Source organism: Plecotus auritus (genome assembly GCF_963455305.1).
Source record: "Plecotus auritus genome assembly, chromosome: 5".
NCBI lineage: Eukaryota > Metazoa > Chordata > Mammalia > Chiroptera > Vespertilionidae > Plecotus > Plecotus auritus.
This window is the reverse complement of record NC_137776.1, coordinates 173,899,609-173,911,874: the sequence shown is the minus strand read 5'-3', so window position 1 is coordinate 173,911,874 and position 12,266 is coordinate 173,899,609. Positions and strand designations below refer to the sequence as shown.

General features: G+C 43.2%; 1 protein-coding gene across 3 annotated transcripts in view; it reads right to left on the bottom strand.

Moving 5' to 3' along the window:
• Window positions 1–12,266, bottom strand: part of ASTN2 (astrotactin 2) — a 765,958-nt gene that overhangs the window by 453,346 nt on the left and 300,346 nt on the right. For all 3 annotated transcript variants that reach the window (XM_080667806.1, XM_080667807.1, XM_080667808.1), the window contains one exon: window positions 8,997–9,143. In XM_080667806.1, coding sequence (XP_080523932.1) covers window positions 8,997–9,143 — 147 coding nt within the window. The remainder of the gene's footprint in view (window positions 1–8,996; window positions 9,144–12,266) is intronic.

Genomic DNA, 12,266 nt, shown 5'->3' with positions numbered 1-12,266 from the left:
CCTCGGCAGCTGAGCTGGGAGCTGAAGCTGGAGAGGCAGCCTTCCCACCACGGCCTGGCTACCCACCACTTCCTTTTGCATCTGGCAGCCTTGGGAGCTCCCAGTCCCTGCACGAGCTTGGCGGTGATCCTCTGTGATCCTTCTAAGCTTTCTTCAAATGGCAACTCGTGGGCTGTAAAAGTTTGCTTAGCTGCCTCTACTTCCAAGATCCTTGCTCAGGGGGGCTGCCTGGATACAGAGGGGCCCAAACAAGAGATGCTAATGGGAGGCTGCATACACACTGCGAAGGTCATGTGCGTAATGAGATGAGTAAAGGGTAACTCTGCACCCCAATGTGTCTCATTCTACTTTTAGAATGTCAGGGCAGGGGGAATTTTAAGTACCATCTTGTTTATTTTCTTCCCATATTTTACAATGAAGTAACCAATGTCTGGAGAAATACAGAGGAGCCGAAGGTCATGGTGAATTCACGGCAGAGTAAGAACACAATCGTAGTCACTGAATTCTCTGTCTTCCACATTCTGTAGCTGCTAATTTGAAACGAGTCTTTTCAACCCCTTTGTGACATTAAGGTAGCCACGTAAATTCCTCAGGATCTAGTTTCCTTTACATTTAAAATGGGGATAATGCCTGGATCTACCTCATAAGGTAATAAAATTAAATGAGATAATGCTTTGCAAGACATTAGCACAGGGCCCGTCACTTAGCCACGTTCTGCAAATGTGACTAGTTGTTAGTGCTGTTACACCACAGTCATAGGGAGGCTTGAATGGCAGGGCCCAGCTCAGGTATTGCCTCCTCAAGGCATCCTCTCCTTACATCACTCCCATCTGCAACCTGGGCTAGGGTAGCAGCTGCCCCTCCTCTATGTTCCCACAGGTCCCAGTGCAACCCCCATTATCACTCCCACACTGCATTTCGCATTTCATCTTCTTGGTGTGTCTCACTACCACCAACTGGGGGAGGCCAGAGATTGTGTTTTATCCATCTCTGCCTCCCTAAGATCTGAGCATGCCACAGATAAGGCTATGTGTAATACACTCACATGCCACTTAACAACAGGGATACATTCTGAGAAATGCATCGTTAGGCGAATCATCATTGTGCAAACATCATAACTCACTTCCACAAACCTAGGTCCTATGGTATGCCACCCTGGCAAATGTGCTCCATCATTGACCGTTATGCTGAGTCTGACCGTATTTGTTGAGCACATGAAGGGAGAGAAGAAGGAAGGGAAAAAAACAGGTGCAATACGTATATGACAAGGGACTAATATTATTTACTGAGAAACTTTTAACTATCATATTTTCCTTCTCACCAAGCTAAGCCTCCCATAAGTTGTACCTTCTATTCACTTGGACCCACCCACTAAGACCCCTTTCTAACCCTTTCACTGTCTTCATAAATAAGGAAGCTCTGAACAAACAGAAAGGTCAAAGAACAACATTGTCAAGAATCTTACATACACTCACAGTGGGCAAAGGTCTTCCACACTCATCAGCCTACTAACACTCACTGAAAGCAAGGAGTATTATCATAGCTTTGGATGACAAAACTGAGGCTTGGGGGGTGGGGGGTGGATTAATATACCCAAGGCCACAAAACTGGAAATCAGAAGACCTGAGTATAGAACCCACATCTTAACCTCTGTACCATGCCACCTTCTCTTATTCCCAGCACCACACCACTGACTCAACACTATATCCCCGTGCAAACACCAAGCCAACATTAATGGACCATCTAACTCCATAGTGGCCAGTGGAAAGTCTGAATGTATGCACTCACCAATAGAGCCCAAATGGTAGCCAGGGCACTCCAACTCATCAAACCTCCCACTCACCATTTGCTGCTCCCAATCTTAAAATCAAAGTAGCCTTCTCCTCACAACAGCAGAATGGAATTATTAAGGAGAAAAAAAATCAAATTTCCATACCTCTCTCAGCCATCCTCTGCCCCCAGTTCCAGAAACATATTTTTGGACTGCATTTGCTATCAAAACACAGAAATTAGTCTCTAATTTTGGACGTCAAACTCAGTTATCCCTTTCGTTAAGAAGGGAAATTAGCAACAATTCATCCTGGTTGGAAGCCAAGCTCACATCTCAGCACAGAGTGTCATTAAAAATCCTTAATGACACTGGGTATATGGCGGTTGGGATGTCTTTAAAAGCGTGAACTCGCTCAGCTGCTTGGAATAGGCTTACAGGATTTATTCCCCCTCAATCCCTTGTCGCTTTAACCTGGGTATCAGTTTGTATTTAAGGACATGGCATTTTTCCCATCCATGATTTTGTGCACTTAGACTTTGCTAATGAAGAAGTTTGAGGAAAAAAACCACACACAACAAAACCCCCAACAATTCCACTCTACGGGGGCATCCACAGCTTCCTGCACTGGCTCAGGGCCATCGCTGAGCAAGTCGTCCATTAAGTAGGAGAAGAAGGAGAGAGAAACAGTTTTCACAGCATATAATTACGTTACCAGCTCCATCACAGATCTCGTTTTCATTCTGACTGAAGCCCAGCCTCGCCTTCTCCCTGCACTGTCTCTCAAATAGTTATTAAATCTGGGTTGGAGTTCAACCTATTCTTCCTGATTTCAGTATATTAATATGGTTTATTGGTGTTGCATGGCCACCTCCCACCTGGGTGTTCTGAATCTCAGCTCAATTTATATTTTCCCCTCTTCTGGGCTCTGGGATAAAGCTTGTTTCGTTTTCATGTTGGGGGAGAACTGTGAGGGTGATTGCAGGTTCTTATCTTTGGGGATGGGAACAAAAACCTAGGGAGTGAAGTCAATCATAGAAGAGGAGGTGGCCTCCGATTTCTTGCACTGTCATTCCCCAGGACATATCTTCTCAGGACATCTGGTCCACCTGCCAGCTCTCCCTCCCTTCATGTGTTTCACAGACATACTGCATTCTATGTCCACTGAGTCAGAGGCTCTGTCAGGGGTCAGGATAGGTTAGGGCATGAATAAGCTCTGGCTCTTGCCCTTGAGGAAATTTAAGTCCAGCCACTGAAATCATTTCTTCAGGGCACTAACTCTATGTGGACACTGTCCAAGGTGCTGAATGCAATGTGCAAAGCAAACAAATGTAACCTCTATCCTTAATGGGCTTACACTAAAGCGAGAGACCCCAACGTCAACTGAATACGTATAGAATTGCAGATTGACATCAGTGCTATCAAGGAACAGAGCAAGGCTCGAGAAGAATGGTTAGTAGGGGACCTAACAGAGGCTAGGTCAGTGATCGGCAAACTGCAGCTCGCGAGCTACATGCGGCTCTTTGGCCCCTTGAGTGTGGCTCTTCCACAAAATACCATGCACATGTACAGTGCGATTGAAACTTTGTGGCTCATGCGCGGAAGTTGGTTTTCGGCTCTCAAAAGAAATTTCAATCGTTGTACTGTTGATATTTGGCTCTGTTGACTAATGAGTCTGCCGACTACTGGGCTAGGTTATGAAAAAAAAAGGCCAATCACTGCAGGGTAGATGAAGTTTGTCAGGGAGAAACTGGCTAGGAGAGAGAGGTGGGGAGAAATGTTTCAGGCAGTGAGAGAGGCCTTGGGGTAGGATGCAGCCAGGGATATTTAAGAACTGATGTAAAGAGAGTGGCAGAAGGTGAGGCTTGAGATGCTGCAGCTTGATCTTGCAGGGACTGAAAGGTCATGTTAAGAAGTTCGGTCTCATCCTAACCAGCTTGGCTCAGTGGCTAGAGCATTGGCCTATGTACTGAAGGGTCCTGGGTTCGAGTCTGGTCAAGGGCACATACCTTGATTGCAGGCTCCATCCCAAATATGTCTCTCCCACATTGATGATTCTCTTTCTGTGTGTTTCCCCCTCTCTTACACTCTCTCTAAAAACCAATGGGAAAAATATCCCTAGGTGAAGATTAACAACAAAACAAAGAAGTTTGGTTTCTATAACAAGTACAATAAGAAGTACTTGCACAGTTCTCAGGGCAGATGCATCATGTTGAGATTCTTTTATTTTAAAAGATCTGTTTGCAGTGTTGAGGAAGCAAGATTTAATGCAGGGGGACGGTTCTTAGGGCTACAGCAATTGTTCAATGACACAGACATAACAATAAGGAGACAGGAGGCAGAAGGTGGGATCATTAGAAAGGTAGAAATACAGTTCTATGTAACTTTCAAACTTGCATAGAAGAAATTATTTCTGACTGGGGTTTTCTTTGAAGAAGTTTTGGGTTTTCAAGAAAATTTTCTGGAGGAAGGAGATAATTAAGTGAGGACACAGAGATGGGTAAGTTCCAATATATGGAAATGAGGAAGGGTTTTCCTGGTGGACAGCAATGTTTAGGCAAATGTATATCAAGAGGCAGATACAAGGTAAGGCAACCTATTTGTGTATCCAGCATTAAGTATGTGTGAAGGAGTAATGGGCCAAAAAGGCAGAGGCCATGCTGTAGAGCACTGTAAACCTGAACAGGGTCCATGGTGCCCAAAGATCTGCCATCAACCTGGGAATGGGGGGTACAGCTTAGGGAATATAGTCACTAATACTGTAATAAGTGTGTACAGTGCCAGGTGCATACTTGAATGATAAGGGGGATACTTGGCAAATTACATCATTATCTAACCATGATGCTTTACACCTGAAACTAATGTAACATTAAATGTGACCTGTAATTGAAATATTAAAAAAATAATAAAACGAAGCCCAAGATGATTCCAGAGTGCAAATTTTCCGAGGAAATACTCTTTTTAGACAAGTTGCTTGGCAGTGTGTGGCTCAGCAACCATCTCTGGTGTGGTGGGATTTCCCCCTCTAAGAGTTGAAAATCACTGCAAACTAGCCCTGAAGTCAATTAGGAACCTCATTCCGCATTAAAGACAGAAAGCTGCAGATTAGCTCACTCTCCTGGCTGAAAGGCATGAATTAGGGGTGGAAGCAAATAAATGTAGACCAAGATTCATTACATACACTTCTGTGTTCAAAAGCAGCTACACGTGTGGCATATAAATAAATAAGGTCATCTAATGATTAACATTTCTTAGGCTGGCAAGGAACCTTTAGATCCCAATTCCTCAGTCATAGGAAACAAAGAAGACTTGAATATCATCTTACTAAAACCCCAAACATGATGCTAACAATTTAACTTGACCTTAATTGTGTGTGTGTGTGTGTGTGTGTGTGTGTGTGTGTGTGGTTTACCCAAATAAAGTATTCAAGAGACATCCCTGATCTTCACCCATTCCTGAGTCTCACTCCATTTCTGAGTTTAGGCAAAGGATGGTAATGCTCATGAAAGAGGTAGTAAAGAATAAACAGCCTGCAAGCCCTAAAAAATAAGTGTTTTTAAAGTTTATATCCAGATAAAATGGCTCTGAATCAAAATACCATGTGCCCAAGCCAAATGCATGCCTTCACTTTTCTTCTATAGCTTCCTAGAAATGCGGTCATCTATTCTCAAGAAATTCTCTATGACGGGGAACTCATTACCTTGCAGTGACCCCCTTCCAATATTAAAAAAATATTATCACAACGACTAACATTTATACGATTTATTGAGCCATTGCTAGGTCTCAGGTACTGAGCTAAAAGCTTTACGGGCATTATTTCATTTATTCATCACAATAACTCTATAAGGTAAGTACTGCTATTATCCCTACAGTATAGACAATGAGGCTGAAGCTGAGAAAGTAAAGATATTTTCAGACTAAAGTTAAATCTTCTCCCATCTCTGACCACCCTCATCACCCACAGAGTTCTAATTTTGCTTCCTAGGGACTTCCAGAACAAACCTGAACCCTTTTCAAGACAAATATAATTTCCATGGTAATTTTTGTGGAAGTGTGGGGCATGGGAGGGTCTTGGATCAGGGGTCAGGAACACTTGGGCTTTTAGACATTTGCTTCACTTACGTGTGTTAATCTGGCACAACCACATGTGTGCAAAATGAGGATGCTAAGCCCTGCCTCACACTTCTGCTATGAGAACTGAATAAGTCACTTCATGCAAAGTATTTTGAAAATCGCAGTGTTTATAACAGACATGCTCAACAGTATTAAGTTTATTTTTGTCTAGGTTCCTTCAACTCTTACAGAATGATTTTATCCCACCCTTTCCGTAAGAGGTCACTAGATATCTACAAAGTTTTTCCAACACCTTGACTACAATCCTCTCCTTTGGATAACTTCAAATACATCATTCATCTTCTCAAAGCACAACTCCCAGAACTGAAGAGAACAGAACAGGGAACTTTTATTTGTCATGTTGTCTGTCTGCATTAGAGTGGAATCATCTCACCCACTTAATCTAGAAAATGTACTCCTTTTAAAGCTGTCTCTTCCACTGGCCAGAATATTGGGTGACTATATCCTGACTTACATTGGGAGCCTCAAGGGAGCACAAACTAACAGGAGTTTTTAATATTAACCAACTACCATTCATTAATAATGCTACCTGCATGGCAATTTGGATGAAGCCCAAAACCCTGTGATCAGGGCCGCTTTATTGTAAAACTCATAGTGGATCATTCACATTACATTCAGCGCTATAAGCAACCACTGGAGTTGTGCCATGAGGCAGCTCCATTAATATGACATTGAAAAAACCAAAGATGGAAGAAACCAAAGCTCCTTACCAGGGCTGCAAAGGGTCTCAAGGAGTTATTACATCTATTAGATAGAAGGAAAGTAACACAGAGATATTGATACAGCTCTCAAACTTCTGTTAAGAGAACACCTAAAGTTCTCATTGAAAACATTAATACTTGGGCTCCACTCCTAGAGAACATGATTCAGTATTCTGGGGATCACTGGCCCCGAATGAACCAAATACAGATGATTTATAGGCTCCAGCTGAAAAAACAGTGCTGCATTCAGTAAGTTTGGATGCAAACCCAGGCCACCTCTTCAGTATGTGCTTAGCAGGGTAAAAAGTCACTAGTGGCCTTGAGAAGGCTCAGACAAAGGAAGGGGTGCTATCTGCCAAGGGCTTGGATGGGGCTGTGTATTTATTGTTCTTGCCAGCTGGGCTCTGGACAAGTACTATATCGTGCTGACCTTTCCCTATAATGGGCAGTAAGTATCAAGTATAACGACGTTGTAGCACAAGGGCAGAATGGCAGAATTCATTTTCTTCCTGAACACCAGACCCATTACCCAGCCCCATCCAATATTTCAGCACCACGGACAGCTCACAAGGCTGGCTGAGCACTCTACTAAGACTGGGCTGGCAGCTCTGCAGCTACCTAAAGGTTCATGGGGGCAGGTGAGAAAGACGAAAGCTACCTCGTCCATGGTCCCTCTTAAAGCAGTAAACCATTCGCTGTATAGAAGTGGTAGGCAACAGAATGAGTATTTGAATTCCTGTTTGTATTATTCTATAGTCTCTGCTCTTGGTTACTAAACTATTTACCACAGTCTTGATCACGTTACTTAGCCTCTTAAGACTCTCATTTATACATGCATGAAAATTAATGTTGAAAATATAAACGTCTCCAAGGCATTCTACAATGAAGAATGAGGGTAAAACGTAAGGTCACATGCCATCAATAGTGACCTTAGCACAAGAGTGCTAAACAATGAGATTGGAAAAATCAGTAGGTCAAAGTTTGCCTCTAATTTAATAAGCATAAACCCAAACAAAGTCTTTAGGCCAGAAACTGAATATATACAATATGAGAAATACTGAATTTCTTTGTATTTTAAAGGAAAATCATTCACCATGGTGAAGTGGGAGCAATCATAGGATATATTTATTAGAAGTCTGGGTGTTTCAGAGAAAGGAGGTGAAAGTTCCACTATGAACAAAACATACTAAAGGAATTGGTGTCATGTTCTAAACCCTGTCACTTCCTAAAATTGGAGATGAAATTGAGTTACACTGAGGCAAGTCTGACAAATAAAGGGTCAGAATCGCAAAGGCAGGAGATATATATCCAATGGGAAACTATTTTTTAAAAAAAAACAAAACATAAAAGGTACTAATATGGTGGTCCCCTCAGGGAAGGGCCTTGATTGGGAAGGAGCATAAGAAAGCTGAGTGCTGGACATGTTTCTTGGTTTGATCTGGGTGGACTCCTGTGTAAAACGTCATTAAGCTGCATAGTTGAGATGCCTTCTTTACTGCATTCATGAGAAACTTCAATATATTTGAAAAAGGCAATGTCAAGTGAGAACCAGGGTTTGGAGTGTGTAACGTAAAACAACTTTCTGGAGGGCACTTTAGCAATAGACATCGAGCACCTTAATCAGTTCCTTGGACCATGCTTTGTATATGATTACACTGACTACGATATCTCATTAATTCAAATTAACTGAGTGAAGAGTAAATGGTAGGATATAAGATACTTATAAAGTACACTTACAGGGAATGAGATAAGAGTATTCTTCAGGCAATTCCAACCAAACTTGTACAGGCTTCTGTGTCTTATTTTTTAATTACTAAATAAAATTTTGCAGGGAGAGGTGACATGTTTAGTTTGGAATAGGACCCATAAGCATTAAAACCAACCATGGGTTATCTGATATAGCTCAATCTTTCTGCACTCACATTGGATTTTTTTTTTTTAAATTCTCACCCAGGGGTATTTTTCTCCATTAATTTTTTTAGAGAAAGAGAAAAACACATGGATGTGAGAGAGACACATTGATTGCCTGCCTGCCACACATGCCCTGACTGGGGCCAGGAATTGAGCCTGCAACCAAGGTAAATGACCTTGACCAGGAATTGAACCCGAGGCTCTTCAGGCTGTGGGCTGACGCTCTAACCACTGAGCAACCTGGCCAGGGCTGAAATTCTCTATTTAAGGAACCATATCCTTGCCTATGGCATAAATGCAGTGTTTAGTTGTATTCAAATAGCCCAGGACTCTAAAGGATAAGGACCTTTTCCAAAGCCTTTGAATGCCCCCTTTCCCCTGTGACATAATTCTAAGTAGGGGCTGTGTGTGGAGGATATTTGACCAGCCAGGGGTGCAAGGTGCCCGGTAGGCACCAGGCATCTTCGATGCTCAGCTCTTACCATCTGCAATGAAGTGCTCGGGCACGTGCAGGGTCACCTTCACGGTGAGCGGACAGGACATCTGAGTGCCGCACACCATGGCCAGGATGCAGGAGCTCACGGCAATCAGCGTCAGTGCCGTTCTGTTCACGGGGCTTTTCAGCAAACCTAGTGACACAAAACACACAGACACCTAAGTCTTTGAGGTGAGGAAATGGGCATAGAGAGGAAATGAGGGTGGATATCTTGTTATTTTTCAAATGGGGAGCTGGATAAAAGCAACCGTATTTTCCAAATTCTGTGTTTGCAATGGCGTCTCAGTGGCCCCTCGTTTGGGCTTAACTCTCAGAACATGGGCTTATTATTCCTTTTGGTAAAGACAAAAAATCATAATAAAGCTTCCTGAAAATCATGGCAGTTCTCCACTCCTCCACTCCCATTTAAGTTGGTCATTCCTGATAATAATTAGATGATGTTAAACTCTCCACTGTTTTGGGGGGCCAGTGAGAAGACTCTGTGATGTTGAATTCATAAGGCTGAGCGGAATGAGTGTGGGTTTTGGAGTTTGACAGTCATGGGTTCAGATTTGAACTTTAGCTCACGTCGGCTGGGGAACCTGCTTCATCTCTGAACTCCGGTTTTCTTATCTGTAGGGGGAGGGTAATAAAAAACAGCTCACGAAGTTGTTGTCATGATTACATGGCAGTGTGTACTTACCATGTCTGTTACCTAAAAGGATTTCACTTTTAGAAACTGTCCGAAGCTGATCAGTTCTTATCAATTTCACAGGCCTTTACTGATCACCTACTATGTGAGAAACACTCAGCAGAAGAAGAATAGTTCCTTTTCTTTGGGAACTTATCGGCTGGGCAAAGGGAGGCTTAACCACAGCTAATTAGCATTCAAGGCCAGTTGTGTTAGAGCTAATAGGCAGGGTGTTGGATCGGGAGGGGAGTTTTGCCTGGGAAAATTAAAGACAATTTCACGGATGCAACAGAATGAGTAGATTGGATCTGCATGGCAAGGAGACCACTGGGCCAGCAAAGAAAACCCATGGATTACGTCCCGAGTCCCCCACTGTGTCTCGTTCTGTAGGCTTTGCTATTCATATCTATTTCCCAGGTTTGATTTACCATTTTTTAGAGCAATGTCTCCCAAATTTCTATTCCCCACGGGGCTGTTCTTTGGAGCAAACCTTTATGCCCAAACCTCCTGGACATCTCTCTATGAATGTACCATGAGAATGACAAACAGAACACGTTCAAAGCTGCACACATTATCTTTTCCTGAAAGCCTTCCCTCCCCACTCCTCCTCCTCCTGGGCTCTCCAACTTATTGAAATACCACCGTTTACACAGCTCAGAAACCTAGATGTCACCTTTTGGTCTCCCATCTTCCTTCCTTACAGCATCTAAACAGCCATGCAGTCTTACTTATCCTATGTCCTCAGCATTTTCCCCTCACCTCTTCTATTGGGTGTTGCTTGTGGGAGGAGGGAGGTGTAGGCACATTTTCCCCATCACATTCCCTGCTGGAACCCCTTGAGCTGCTCCACAGCATCTTATAGGAGGGACCCCATGCTCCTCAGCCCGGCATCTGAAACCTTTTAGGACAGATCCTCACACTCAGACCTCCTGTTGCCCTCCCCAACCTGGCCCAGGTGCTGGCGGAGCTGCAGTACTACGGTGCCACCGCAATCAGCACTCTCCATCCTGCCACTATTAGCACAGACACGCTTTCTTTTGCATAAAATTCCACCTGCTTCCTTGCACCCCATCACTCACTGAGATTACTGATACATACAAATTTCTCTCCGTTTAAACAGACAACTGCATTTGATGTGTTTCCCAAAATATCTTACTCAAACACTAGAGTCTAGTAACTGGATGGTAAACCCCTTGAGGGCAGGCACTGTGTATTTTGCTCACTACTCTCATCCAATGCCTAGTGCAGTGTTTGGCATATGGTAGGATCTCAGTAAATGCGTAATAATTTCCAGGAACAACAGTAACAGTATGAGTAACCAGACACAGGGGCTGACCAATAAAAAAATGGCAAAAATAGGCAACAATGCCAGGCTGATGGATCCTAAAGGAACAAGGGCCCACCTGACAGTTCACTTTGGGAGTTTTTGTATGAAATCTGTTTTTCTTAATGAATAGCGAGCTGATTGAGAGAAGGGATCCTGTCTTCATCTTCTTGATGTCTCTCATTCTAAGTTCACGGACTGGAACCTAAAAGTTGCTTAATTTGAGAATAGGATCCTTATCTTTACTGCCAGTCCTAGGACAATGCATAAGTGATGGTACAGATTGTTCTTATATTTGTGGCCATTATATTTATCAAGTGAAATAGCAGATGAAATAAAAGAGATGTTTCTGGTGAGATAAAGAATCCCTAAACCTAAAATGACCACAAAAAAAGGAAACACTTTTTAAAATATATTTTTTATTGACTTTTTTTTTTAAAAAGAGAGGAAGGGAGAGGGAGAAAGGGATAGAAACATCAATGAGAAAGAAACATCAACATTGGTCAGCTGCCTCCTGCACATCCCCTGCTGGGGATCGAGCCCGCAACCAAGCCATGTGCCCTGACCGGGAATTGAACTGTGACCTCCTGGTTCATAGGTCGATGCTCAGCCACTGAGTCACACCAGCGGGGTGGAAACACATTTTATCTTTCATCTGGGAGCTACGACAAACTATTTCAAACTCTCATAATATAAACATATACTAACTAGATAGCATAGCAAGATAACATCAATGTTGTCTCCTGTAGAGTATAGATTAGAGGTTGATAGCTTGCACAAGTCTTTCCCTAAAATGTCAACATATTACCCTGAGCCTAACTAGTTAACAAAATCCCCAAATAACAGTCAGCATGACCAGCATGCAGTTTTTACTTTATGTTCTATGGGATTTGTTCTGAGGGGAAGATGTTGGGATGGGTCCACCATGAACAAATGCTCAGGAGGTAAGCCTGGTCAGACAGAGAGTGAGAGGTAGTGAGAAGCTCCTGGCATGGGCAAGGTGGATGCCCTGGATGGCCAACAACATCTCTGAGAAGGCATCTCTGGGACCTGGTCAACACAGCCACAGATATGGGTGTGGTCAAGACATTCTGTTTCACTAATCAACCAACCACCTGGCCTCCGCAGGCTGATTCCTGAAGCGGGAAGAGCTGAGGGGTAGGCATGGAGTTGCTGGACCAAGGCTGGGTTAATTGCATCTCCCATGTCATTTAAACCTTTAAGGGTCAATGGGGTGGTGAGGGAAGTCACATCAGCTTAAT